Here is a 14,274-nt window from a genome sequence, read left to right on the forward strand (position 1 = left end):
TGCTGAGGTGATTGTGATGACCCCCGGGTGACCTCTCGATTTTTGACTACCATCCACACAGTTTGTTCAGTTGCTGTTGGGTTGGACCTCGAGTAAGGTGTGTGTTTGGTGCCATTAGGCAAGGTTGCAACCTAATGTAGAGCCAGGAAACCGTATTCAAAGTTCTAGAAAATGCTTACATTTTTGGCTATTATAACCACCTTAAATGTTGAATATATAGTTATATCATAATATATATGAGAACACTGTTTTTAATCATTTTTCTCTAAAAAAATCACTGATTCAAAATGCCCAAGTGTAAAAAAGTGACTACATCCTCTGAAGCCAGACAGGAGAGTTACCGGGGCAATATTTTGGGTAAATTGCACATATTTGATTAACTTTTTTTTTTCTTCTGTTGACCAGTTCTTACTTTGCCTGAATTAAATTAAATCTCTGCAGACATTCTCTGTCACATTCATTAGACTGTCCCTCCTCTTGGATTTCCCCAGCCTCGCCTCACACCTCTGCTAATTCAATACAGGCAAACATTGGGAAGGACTAGCATGTTGTGTTAAGAGAAAAGAAAAACGACTCTACTTGTGTATTTTTGTTCGAAACAACTAAACGTGTGTGTGTGTGTGTATGTGTGTGTCAAATGTGTGTTAGAGAGAGACTCAGTCCAGGCCCATGTAGAGTGAATGTACAGGGAGCTCAGTAGCTCCCCCTGCATGTTAAAGAGCAGTAGTGACTAGGCCTTCCTTTAAGCCTTGTGCTGCTTGCTGGTCTTGAAGGAGACCTGCAGGACACGGTCGCCCAAGCGGTAGCCGTTCAGGCTGGCGATAGCCATGGCTGCCTCGTCGTAGTTGGTCATGGTGACAAAGCCAAAGCCCTTACATTTGTTGGTGGTGAAGTCACGGATGACCTTGACGTTTGTGACGGCGCCGAACGGCCCGAAGAGCTGCCACAGGACGCTTTCGTCAGCTTCTGGGGACAGGTTGTAGACGAAGATGCACCAGCCAGCTCCGGTGGGCCCGGTCAGGTTGACGCCGGCTAGACTGGTCATGCTGTCAATGGTTATTGGGGAGAATCTGGGGAGGAAAGAAGGAGAGCTACCATGGGTGTCATTCTGAAGTTCAGCACAGCGTGCTTCTCATTTTTGTCTCTTTGAGGAATGGACACTCGATCTCCACAGCCTTAAGCATGTAAGAAAATGAGCAGCTATCATATTAACTAGTCATATTCTCTGGTGACCAAAACAAACTAGCCATATTCCCTGTTAGAAATAGGACACAGAATTCACAATGTTCAACAAAATCACGATACTTAGCAAAACAGAAACCTAGAGAGGGATGAAGGCAAATCAGAAACAAATCAACAGAAAATTGGAACTAATAGAGGAGACGCAAACGGAATCTTGTATGTCCATGCTGGTGGAAAAAAGAACATTAAAGCAACCAAAACTGAAGAAAAAAAATAATGTTAGTTCAATACAGAAATACAGTTCAATCAAAGAATCAACCAAAAGAACAAAAAGGTTCAACAAAGCCATGCCAGAATGTCCTGCTGTGATATCAGCTATGTCAATCTAGTCTACTGAAACTGTGTTTTCTCAAATCAAATCTCTTAAGGTTAATGCTTAAGTCAGCAGGTGGTATTCCGGGCACTTTGTTTGAGCTTGTTTAGGCATGGATGCTTTTGAAAAGACACCTTTTTTTTGAAATTACCTCTTAACTCCGTAGCTGGCGTTTAGTAAATTGTCGAGTCTGCAATGCAAGAGGGAGAGTGACGGAGGTGAAGATATTAGTTGCAAGATCCAACAACCAGAGCAAAGCGTTTTCATGGAGCCACTTCAGCCACCAGGGGGAGCTCTTTACTGGGCACCGCATCCACCAATCGGCAGGCGCGGCTCGCCCATCGCACTGACGCAGTGCTTACAGAGCCCTCAGGCGATGGATCGAGAGTACTGCGTGCATGTTTGTGCTGCGATGAATGCTTCTGAATGCATCCGTGCCGTGACTGATTCACAAACACTGTGTTTTATCTCTAAACAGGGCAGTTCTTTTAAAAATTTACACACTGACTCAGTTAGACTCATTGTGATTTGTCAATCCCCCTGATGGCGTGAATGTGCTGCGGTTTAAAGGAAAACCGGCAGAGGAAGAGTAGGGAGCGGCAGGGCTGTGGGCTGTGGGTGGGGGTAGTACCTGAAGCGCTGAGTCTGGTGGTGCAGAGGGCCGGTGTAGCGGCGAGCAGCTGTCTGGTAAAGCTGGGTAAGCAGGGCCTGTCCCGTCTTCTGACTGGGGTTGTTGGCGAACTTCACGGTGATGGGCTCGGCGGCACCCAGCGGCTTTTGACCGTTCAGGCCTTTGATGGCCTCCTCTGCCTCATTTCGCTTGTCGAACCGAATGAATCCTACTCCGCGCGATATACCTGCTCCGGACAGAAAGCGAAGTAATGTAAGCACCGTGAATTTAATTAATGGCAGATAAGTGAGTCACGTGGTCACAGGGATAAACCAGGCTTTATACTACAGTTTGGTACTTTATGATCTACTCTATAAAGCAGACAGAGAGAAATGTTAACGTAAACATGATTTTACAGTTAGGAAACCATCTCATTTCCATAAAGTGACATAGTACTGAGTGAAACTTATGGAGATATTGGAGAGGAAAAATATGGGCGGGACTTCCATTGGGAATTTGGCTTTTGGTTTAAGCATTAGTACATACAAAAATGAAATTCTGTCATCATTTACTCACCTTCATGTCGTTCCAAACCTGTAAGACTTTCGGAACACAAATTAGAATCTTTTTGATTAAATCTGAGAGATTTCGGTCCCTCCATTGACAGTCTACGCAACTACCACTTTGAGCCTGAAAAAAGTTAATAAAGAGATTTAAAACTAATCCATATGAATTGAGCCGTTTAGTCCAAATTTTCTGCAGAGACTCAATCGCTTTATATGGTGAAAAGTTTTTTTTTTCAAGGCTTTTGTTCACATATAAACACTGGTCAGCGAACATAAACAGAAGCTCAACTGAACCTGCTTGACTCGCGAGAACAAACCTCTTGCGGAAGCTCAAATGTGCTGCGTAACACGAGAATCACCTCATTGGTTCTTCCGGAAGCTCAAACAAGCGTAACACACGAGAATGAATTGGTTCTTGCACACTATAAGCAAACACGCTTGAGCTTCTGTTTACCACAACTGATGTGTGAGCTGATCAGTGTTTAAATGTGAAAAAAAGCCTAAATTCAAACTGTTCATCATATAAAGCAATTGAGTCTCTTCAGAAAATTTGAGCTAAACCCTTCTATTCGTATGGATTAGTTTTCCGATCTCTTTATGAACTTTTTGAAGCTTCAAAGTGTCAGTTGTGTACACTGTCAAAGTAGGGACATTTTTTTTCATCAAAAATATCTTAATTTGTGTTCTGAAGATGAATGAAAGTCTTTTGGATTTGGAACGACGTGAAGGTGAGTAAATGATGACAGAATTTTCATTTTTGGCTGAACTAACCATTTAAAGTTGTAAATTGTTAATACCAATGAAAAAAGGATTTTTATTTTATTTATTTTTGGGGGGTAATAACAAGCACAGATGAATCATGCACAATAGGCATATTTCTATTCTTTAGTTTTAAATACTCTGTGAGGTTGAGGTTGTAATTTTATCTGCCTTATGTTAAGATTTCTTTTTATTTTCATTTTATCCATTTCAGTTGTATCCCTTATGGATTTGAGGTTTTTCTATATCTATCATTGTGCAGCATTTTGTGTCAATGCTGCCCTTTTTAATTCGACAGTAGAGGAAATTAAAATCAGGAACCCAGGTTATTATAGTTTACTAAAACTAAAAGCATAAAAACACATTTTTGTTACTTGAAATAAAATAAACATTAACTGAATTGAAAATTTTAAAAAGCCTAAACTTTTATTTCAGCTAGTTGCCAAAGAAACATTTCACAGTTTTGCTTAGTTTAATATAATGTAATAAAATAACTAAAACTGAAAACAATATATATTATTAAAACTAAAAACATAAAACAAAATTACTATAATTGTAACTAAAATTAAAACTATAAAAAAACAAATTCAAAATATTAAAAATCTCAATGATACTAAATGAACACTGCCAGAAACATGCATTAAAAATGTAAATGGGGTCAATTTTGAGTTCATGTTGACTGTGAAGCATATAGCCTTTTTTTTTTCTTCTTCTTCTTCTTTTTTTTTGGCATCACATCCAGAGCTTTAATTAGATTTGTAATCCTCCCCCAGGGTGTGTGCGCCGTTTGTGGAAGTGAGGTAACGTTTACCTGTGACCTGGTCTACCAGGATGCGCGAGGTGATGATCCTTCCATACTGGGAAAACAACTGCTCCATGTCTTTCTGACTCATGGTTTTGGGCAGCCCGCTCACGTACAGGTTGGCATCCCGTATGGAAGCTGAGCTGGGTCTGGCATAGGACACCTACATCACGCACACACACACAAAAGAAGGAGCTGCAGTTTAGGATTTCTAATATTATTAAGGAGCATGCATCAAGACAGCTGTGACAGTCCTAAAACTCCCAGCAGTGCAAACTTTCAAGTGTAGTCGAAGCAGATATGTCACAGCAGTGCCACGCTCAAAGGCGAGACATCCGCCCACTCTCTCTCATCCCTCCTTCCTTGAAATCCCCGTCTCTTATGCGCACTTCACTCGAACCAAACCCGGTTCCCTTATTAAACGCTACTTCAGCTTCACTGTGCTCCTGACAGCAGAAACACGAACCCACTCTCACATCCACACTTCCCCCCCTTCAGACACATTGGCACCCTCTGCGCTGATTTGAGACCAGCTCCCTCAGGGAGTCGTGAGGAAAATTTGATATCATGGGCTGTTATTCTAGCCGGTGATTTTCCACAAGACAGCAGCAGTTAGAACCTGTTCCGCTTTGGGATGTGTCATGTAATATCAAGTCCAATTAGACATTTGTTTTGACATTCAAATAATCATCTCATTTTTATATTCCCGTCTATATTTCCTAAAAATCCCCCACCGAGCCGTCTTGGTTGTATTTGAGATGCGAACAGATTTTTCTCATAAAATATGTATATTTATGAGTTTCTGGTTGAAAGGGGGTGACTTTGATTGATGGTGTCAGTGTGTGCGCATGTGGTTTTTTGAGATAAAGAGATTGGCCCCCTCCTTCTTCTCCATCTCTCCTTTGTCTTCTCTCTCAAGGGGAAACTGCTCCTCTGGCAACCGGCGAACCAAGTAAACAGATTACAAGATGTCCAGCATCCCTGACAACTCCCTAACACACGTCCTCACAAAATACCCAATCAAAAAAAAAAAAAAAAAAGCAAATCAAATGAAAAAGCTCAATACCAATTAATGCTAATAAAAAAGCAGCATCCTCACTTTCCAAAAACTCTTGAATGCTCTTGTGCAATTGTTTCCATTCAATAGAATTATACATACAATTTATAATTCTTATTTATATGTAGACATGTTATTTTTATTAGTCTTATACAAAAACTGTACTATTTTTACTCTTCTTTTATTTATTTCTACTTTTGTTTTATTTTTTCTGTATTATCTCATTTTATCCATAACCTATAGTTTATTTACCTTTATAATATACGTTATAACATAGTATAATATAAAATATACTTTTCTATTATTTTTCTAAAAAATAGTATTTTGTACATGTAGGCTTTTTATCATATACATTTAATATACATTTTAATCTATAAATAACCTAATATAATATATATATACTTTTCATTATTTTTCTAAATATTTATATAATTTTTTATAGCCTTACACTCTTTTTACTTTCTTTTTACTCTTTTTTTATGTATTTACTAATATATTTGAAATCTATAACTGATTTAACTATGTATTGACTATAATATCATGTAAAATCTAAATTTTAATATATATTGCCTTAAAGTCTTACACAATGTTTTTTTTCACTTATTTACTAATATATTTTAATCTATAACTTTATATTGAATATAATATAATTTTTTTTATTAACATTTTGCCTTGTACATTACATTGTAAAAAAAATATTTTCATGATTTGTTATCACAACATTTTTTCTTTTGTCAAATCAACTTAATTAATAATGTGGTTCAGATAAGATAATATTTCTGTTTCTGTTGATTATTATATAATGATTCAGTTGATTAAACCAACCGCCTTCATTGTATTAACTCAAATTTTTAATTTCAATGAACTCAAAATTTTAAGGCAACCAGCTAACTTACTTTTTTAAGTTAAACCAACAGTTCTTTTTTTACAGTGTATATAATCCTGTTACCAATGCTGTTTTTACTTCTTTAACCATTTCTTTATGGTCTATAACCATTTTCTTCAACAGTGGGCTCTAGAACAAAGCATTTCATTTCACAAATTCAAATCTGTTGATCTTTTATGTATGATTACAGAAAAAAAAACGTTAAGCAAGTAAACTTGTTTTTATAACAAATAGGAGTCTATTTTAAACGTATTCAAGACATTTTATGACACCCAGTCAAGTTATTGCATGTTTCACCATCAGACCTTGGCAGAATGATGTGTTTTTTCCACCATATGCGTGCTTGAGTCTTGCAGGCCAGTATGACTAAGCAGCGGTATTGTTGAGGTAGGGGTGTAATTGTGCAGTGAGTGGGTGATTTTACAGCAAAGACTGGAGGGGGGAGATCTATTGGAGGGATGGGATGCTGCCCCATAATTAACCCTCTCCCTCTCTCTCTCCCACAGTACAGATGGTGCCTGCAGCCCATATGGCCCCTAATCCTGTCATTGGCATTCGGCTCCCTCCTAGCCTTTGCTACTGCACCCCGTCACCCTCCCTCCCTCGCAATACCGCCCTCCCTCCCATCCTCGCTATCGGCTCTCTACCTTTCTAACAATGCCGTATTGACATGGAAAATATGACATTTGCCCAGCTTAAGGATTTGAGGGCAGTGGGCACACGAACGTTGAATGTCAGAGAACAGCGGCGAAGCTGGATGAATGCACTGAACAAACAAGACGTTTAGGACGATAGCAATCGTTTTAAGTAACTACGCCAATAATGTTCGCCAGTCATTATCCACCGAATAACAGTGTGTTACAGTTAGACTGTATGTTTTGCTAACGACTACAAGGAATGAAACTACTCTGTATGTATACAATGTACATCTAAATCTCCAATATGAATGCATGCAAACACACACTAAGTCCGCAGAAGCTGCTTAACTGCTGATTCTTGTGGATTTGTTGCGATCTTTGATGTGTGGTGATCAGGTGGAGAAGCGGACCGACTGTTTAATCTCTTGCTTTCAGAAGCCCAAGCAGACCTTTCCCCACCCCAAAACCCAGCTGAATTGGGGACAAAGAAGGCCCTAATTAGCCAAGATTGGAGGCAGATGGGGCTCTCTGCCTTGACCTCCAAGCCTCACATTGCGTCTCCCTAATTACATTTCCATCACAATCACCTCTGCACACAACCCTTTGCTTTCTGACCTCCACTTTCTCTTTTCTTTTGCTCCTTTTGTCCCCGCCACGATTCCTCCCCCTGCCCCTCCCTTTCTCCTCCCCTCCTGCTGCCACGTCTGTCTTGGGCTCTGCTTCATTCCCTACTTCCGTGATTGAGGAGCTTGGGCTAGTTGAGGACAGTTCTCTTACTTTGATCGTTTTGGTCTGCAGTTTGAGACCGTTGAGCGTGTTGATGGCCTTGTCGGCATCATTGGGATCCACATAGTTTACGAAGCCGTAGCCCAAACTCTGGCCTGCAATAAGACAAACAAGAATGCACTTTAAAACGATGCTTTAATGGAAATTTTTCCTACCAAATCAAGATATGCCGCACAGTTACCTGTGATCTTGTCTCTGACTAATTTGCAGGACTCGATTTCGCCGATACTGCCGAACAGGCTCTTGAACTCCTCCTGGGTCATGTTCTGAGGCAGGTAGTTGACAATCAGGTTGGTTTTGCTGTCGTCCGTGGCACCGTTGGTGCTAATGACGGGGCCGTTAGGCAGGCTGGTTCCGCTCGGACCATTGGACACCTGAGTTTCCATGGTGCTAATTATCTGCAGGTGGAAAAATGACAAATTACACCCTAAGCCGGTGCAGTTTGGGTGAAAACGCATAATTTGAGGGGCGTAATGCTTGGCATCCTCGTTGAGAGGTTAAAAATCAATGTGTCTGAGGGGTAGAGGGCTGGAGGAGAACAATATCCCACCTCCCCTCCTCCTATGACCTCCTCCCTCACTTCAACTCTCTCCATCAGCCCCTGGCCCTGCAGATGTCACAGTCCTTTCACTCTTTCCCAGCCCCCCTTTATGCTATCCAGGGTCAAACAGCGTTACATCACTAGCCTCTGAGAGGATGACGGCGTGGGCATGAAAATACACATAAATAGTTGTAAACTTTGCTAACTTTTAATCATTTCTTTAAAAAAACTGAAGTTCAGACAAATAAAGATGAGAAGATGGCGTTGGCACCTTGTTTATGTGAAAAGCGTGAGTGTGTGTGTGTGTCTGGGTCTTCGGTTCATCCGTGTTGCTGTGGAGCACAGCATGATGCTTAATTTGGCCTATAGGGGATTTTCAAAGAACAGATGTATGCAGGTCTAGATGCTACTTCTGTCTTCAACAGTCCCTTTCTGTCACAACGCACGACTGGATTTCTCAAAGCCAGCGCTCTGCACTGTACCGCAATCAATCCATCCATCCTTTTATTTCTTTTGTGACTTTTATGTTGATTTTTTAAAGTATTTTTCCCAAGGCTGTTACTCTCCAGAATGTACAAATTGGCATATGTAATGTATGTTCATCTATTAGTCATCCTAAGTTGACTGAAAGCACTCTTCCCTCAGAACGGCCTCTGGGGTGGAACAGGGTGTCTCACCGACTTAATTAACAATTCATCCGTGATCTTTTTGTTGGATCCCCACAATCAACAGGCACAATCATATGCCACAAGTGTCCCTCTATGTTTTTATGATTCAAATATTTTTAGTATCATTCTAGGAATGTAATTGGAAATAAATTAAGTGTTTGATATCTAATCAAGCATTAATGATCAGCTGCGCAAACAGGTAAATTCATAATAGTGTGGATAGTCTGTTCTTTTGTTCTCCCTTCAGTGTTGCCTCTTTCTCTCATCTCTCTGTAACGCTCTCTGTCTCTTCAGTGGAATGATTTATTCTCGCCTTGAGCCTTACCTCTAACCAGGTTGCCCAGGTAACAGCAGCTTGACGACTGCTGCTATTGGCTGGCTTCTTGACTTTTAGCAAACATGGCACATATGTGTGCATGTTGCATGTGCGCTTGGAGTGATGTTCGAGAACTAGTGCTCGGTTAAGATCATTTTTTGTCTTGCGCTAATAAAATAAGCTTTCGGGGCAGCCGGAATTTATATCTCAGGCAAATTGACACTGACAAGGAGAAAGCTCAGAGAGGCGAGTTATTAAAGCACTGCAAACATGGATCTAGGCAAAGCTGACAATTTCACTGTCACCCGAGTAGGAATTTCCAAGAAACGGTTGTTCGTTTGATCAATCAAATGACGATAAAATGGCATCTTTTGCTTTGTGCTCTGGCAGTAGACCCATAGCCTGGGAAATATCTTGGGTTCTGAATGTAAACCTGCTCAAACAAGCGCTGTCTAAGCGTTGACACAAACAGAGCAAGTCTTGACACAATGTGACAGGATCAGGGCAAATGTGATTCGTGAACTGAAGTAAACCTCCCTATGGCAAGCCACCCATCCACAGCGACGAATGTAGTGAGTTACACAACGCACAGTCTCTTCGGCCACGCAGACTGACACGTATACTATCTTACAGCCCGGATACTGGCGCCAGCACAGCAGAGGTAGAGGTGGATGAGCATTTCATCCCAAAATACATGACTCACAGAGACAGGCGAGAGACCGCTTACTGCTGGAGTTCCTTCCACTGCGCTCCTAAAGCATCACACACCTTATCAACTGTCCCTGAATTTTATGCTATTAAAAACAGGGCTTACGAAACAAAACGTGGCCACAGAGCGGGCTTTGACGTTCCTGTCCCAGCCTGTACTTTTCTATTTCTGGGAGAGTTCTCCCTCAATATTTAATGCACTGCATCAGCATCGCCTACACAAGGACCCAGACTCGCACGCAAACATCTCATACGCAAAACCCATTACCTTCCCACCAGCGCGCTGATAAGAATAAAGGACTGCTAAGATTCCTCTTAGTGAGTTTGTAATTAGAGTCTGTTGAAATGACCGTCAAGACAGAAAAGAAAATTTAATTGGACTTTTTAGAAAAAGTGTCCTGTTGAATGCCACAATCCACAAATGTGAGAAGCCAATTGGTTGAACTGCTGCCGTATTTGTCTTGAGAGAAATAATGAGATAAAAATATTATAATAAGTTAAAACACATCATGCCTGAGAACGGTATTTGAAGACTTCAGATGCAAAAGCCTCTAAGTGCCGTCTGAAATTTTCTTCTAAAATGAGCATTTTTATCAAGCTCATGTTTAGGTTCAGTAATTCCACTTTAATGGCAATTAATAGGTCCTTTTAAAGTGAAATAACTGAACATACACATACGAGCTTGATAAAAATGCTTATTCTAGAAGAACATTTCAGATGGCACTTAGAGGCTTTTGCATCTGAAGTCTTCATTTACAAACAGGCCTGAACGCAGCATGAGATAAAGAGCCATTTGACTGTGAGGACTCACGTCACTTCCTTAATGTCCCTGTGCAGTGAGGGAGCCATTTTCTTAAAATAAACACAGTCTCGCACAAGATCCGGTGAGGTAAACAAATAAAGCATAGGCTGATCTAATCTGTAGCTGCATGTATCATGTCAACATTAATTTTCAGACAGCCAGGGCCTATCAACGTGAAATGAATCTGTGTTCTTGACATTTCTAATGCAGACCTTAATTTTATCATTTGTAATTCATAAGCGTACGTGTCTGGACGAGCCTCCTGACTGAAATGTGAATGTTGGATTGCCAATAGGCCGTTTCAGTAACAGATTACAGGATTATCTTAAACAAAAGGCATTAGCCACACTCTCACTGCAGCTTAAGGGATCACTGTGGCAGCTGTAAAACAACAGGACACAAGTCAAAACTGAACGGATAAACCCTTCTCTTTGTTATTTATTTTTGCCGGTGAAATTGGGTTAATTTCGCTCGTGAAATTTGCAGCGCGAAAGACTATTGATTTATCGCGAGAATACACAATAGTTTCCCTAATAACGTTATTTTTTTACTAATGTATTTACTATTTTAAATTATTAGTAATTTCGCAAGAACGCCAAAAAACAAAAAAACGTTTAACAGAAAGAAAAGGCGTTATGCCTGTAATATTCCTCTTTGGTCGCTATCCAGAGTGCTGAATTCGGGAGTGGCTCAACATGGACAACTACCTTCAAAATATCCTTGGTGCCGCGGGCTTCATTTTATCAAGTGGACATTAAGCTTTTGATGTCGTCTTTATAAATAAACACGCTTACGAATCGTTTAAAATCGTTATCCTCTCGTCCTTTGATTGGACAAGTGCGCGTGTGCTCTGTGGGCATTCACAAATCCGAGCTCCTTTTTGCTGAATAAACGTATTGACACAAGCGAACAAAAGAGCCACCCGTTCCTCCTCTACAGAGACCATGGCAGCACTATGAATATTAATGTAAACAGTAGCGCTTTGTGTCGAGGCCAGAGGCTGCGGGACCATCCGGGAACAATGAACATTGCAATTGCCTTCAAGACAATACAATACAAAAATAATAATAGCAAAAATAATAATAAAAATATATATAGTTAATGTAAATTTAAACAACATTAAAGCCTATAGCTCGTATTTCCTTTATATAGCCTTAATTGTATAATGTTCTATTCTGTAGTTAAAAATATATTTTAAAAAAAGGTACTTAAAAGGCCTGATTGTAACATTTAGCAGTTAATTTCATTTTCATTTCATTTTGCCTATAAAATGCACTGTACCTGTTCAAAATAATGAGCGTTTCGATTCACAATAGACGAGGCCTGGTGTTATAACGTACGTAACGGCCCTGACAGTGTAAATACTGTCCAGCATAACGTTTTTTTTTTTTTTTAAACTCCGTCTTTTCTTTGATTGACAACCCTTGACGGTTAATTGGGAGACGGTGTGTTTCGACGGTTGTGTTGTGCATCGTGGTGACGTCCTTGTCCTTGAATTGTGTACGCGCCTGGAGAAGGTTATCTGACTCAACGGTTTTATGTGCTTGGCACTGCGGTAGAGGCTCGTGCTCACGGAGGACTGCGGAACAACACGCCGAAGGGCCCATCATTCATTCATCCATCACACCATCTATTGAGAATTCAAACGAAAGGGAAGCGCGTCGTTTCGTATCGCCTTTTGTTTAAGGTCACTATAAAACAAGGCATGCTGTCCTTGACAGCAGACGGTTAGGCTATTTGTCAGAACCAGAGGCCTCTAACTTCAAAAGCAAAATGTTGTAGAGCTGACAGGGTGTTTGTGTAATTTTTAATAATTGTAATAATTAATAAATTGAGTAACGAATCTAATGTTCAGAATCATCACAGTCTCTCTAGCAAGAAACAAAGACACTACCTCTGACAATAAGCTTCACGTAGAGCAGGCCTGAAGAGTTAAACGTCATAAATTAATCTTAAACGATCATTCAGATACACATGTTCGTATTTAAATGAGCTGTTTTGTTATTGTTTTCACAGAAAATCTACGTGAAGATGCTGGTTGTGAGCGCGTGCCATCGCTGTCTTCTTTTCAAGAAGACACGCCCAAAACGCTTTCCCTCAGGCCTTTGTATTCCCCTCATATTGCTTATTTACACTCTCGGTGTCTTTGTATTTGTGGAGAGAAAAGCTGGGAAGGCGATTTGAGAAGCTATCGCAAGAAAAAGATGACATTTAGCCGTTTCCATACATGACATTTTCGCCTTTTCCTCTCTCGCGATCTCTTATGTAGCATCGCAAGCCTTAGGAATTTTGTCCTGCCTGATTCAATCCAAACCAGCGGATGCATAATATCTCCCCTCCCCCTCTGAGTGACTCGACCCTTTTCTTTGCCTTTGCTCTCGATGGGCTCTCAGCCTCCGAGGCATCGTGTTTTGTCTCAGAGATTCAGTCTCGAGCATCCTTTCTGAACGAGGAGGCATCTGCTCTCTTACGCCCTTCTGCCTCCGCCGCACCTCAGCTATTTCTGAGGAATTCCTCAGCGCTCGGTGTGAATAATGGCTAATTATCGCTTGAATGCGTGTAATTAACGGATGTAGGAATAAATGTATGTTGCGAAGGGTTTTTACGTATGACGCATTACGATTTATGACGAACGGCTGGTGAAAGCAATGTTTTGATTTCCCTCAGAAAACGAAGCGAGCTCTGTTATAGCGATGCTCGCGCATGCCTGTATCACATTACTTATACCCTGGGCTAATCGTTAATCTTGTTTACGGAATCCGCGATTAGACGTGCCAGCTTTGACCAAATGCCGTGTATATTCTTTGATTAGCTTGCATTTAAATAGCCTATATTTTAGCCTACACGTTTGCTTTTTCAATCTAAATGTCTTCCACAGATTGTAGTACATGTTCTGAGGCTGTTCAAATCGATTTTCTGCTGGTGCTGGTATTGTTTTTTTATGAGACAGACCAAAAAAGAGAAGGTATACGTACAGTAACCATTCTTGATGTACAAAGATGATAGTGATCTAGGTCCTTCGATTTGCAGGTCTTCAGGCCGGCTCGCAGATATTACGCCGTGGCGTGGCTCGAGAAATGCAAATGTCAGTTTCCAAATGAAAAGAAAAAAAAAGAAAAAGGAAAAACGACAATCTTCGCCAGGAAATCTCAGCCCGTGCGATTGTAGGTTTCCTCAGTACTGTGAAAATGAGGAGAAGGGGGTTTTCTTCAGGATGATGATGAGAGAGAGATTTCTCTCCGTGTGGCGTGGGCGATGGTTCAGAAAAAAAGAGAAGCAGTGATCCCCAGTAGGGTGTGTCCAGGGGAGGGTGTTGTGGATCTGCTGTTGTGTGTGTATTTCCCAGCTCCTCGCAGGCTCCTTCTGTGCCTCTGCTGCAATGTTCTTCTTTTATGTGTCCTTCTGGCTGGCAGAGCTTGCTGCTGATTGGCTAATTGCGCAGGGAGGGTACTACATGGCAGCCATTGCAATGCGCTCCTCTCCCATTATCCCCTTCAGGAGAGATCACCGAGAGCCCCCCGTCTCTCCACCCCCCACCATCTCTCCACTCTTCCTTTTGCCCTCCCTTTCTTCCTGCCCC

General features: G+C 41.0%; 1 protein-coding gene across 3 annotated transcripts; it reads right to left on the reverse strand.

The window, feature by feature from the left end:
* Nucleotides 1–560: 560 nt before the first annotated feature.
* On the reverse strand, nt 561–13,770 carry elavl3 (ELAV like neuron-specific RNA binding protein 3). 3 transcript variants are annotated; one of them, XM_067376284.1, is made up of 7 exons: nt 13,670–13,770; nt 7,841–8,057; nt 7,651–7,754; nt 4,302–4,455; nt 2,187–2,412; nt 1,707–1,745; nt 561–1,070 (listed from the first exon to the last, which is right to left on the reverse strand). In XM_067376284.1, exons 1-7 carry the CDS (start codon nt 13,676–13,678, stop codon nt 743–745), a joined length of 1,077 nt encoding a protein of 358 aa, XP_067232385.1. In that variant the 5' UTR covers nt 13,679–13,770; the 3' UTR covers nt 561–742. The 3 variants fall into 3 exon arrangements, with proteins under 3 accessions (XP_067232385.1, XP_067232377.1, XP_067232370.1); XM_067376276.1 differs by having other exon boundaries at nt 2,187–2,415; XM_067376269.1 differs by having other exon boundaries at nt 561–1,091; nt 2,187–2,415.
* Between the last annotated feature and the right edge of the window lie 504 nt (nt 13,771–14,274).

The sequence above is a fragment of the Chanodichthys erythropterus genome, chromosome 3 (genome assembly GCF_024489055.1).
Source record: "Chanodichthys erythropterus isolate Z2021 chromosome 3, ASM2448905v1, whole genome shotgun sequence".
Classification (NCBI taxonomy): domain Eukaryota; kingdom Metazoa; phylum Chordata; class Actinopteri; order Cypriniformes; family Xenocyprididae; genus Chanodichthys; species Chanodichthys erythropterus.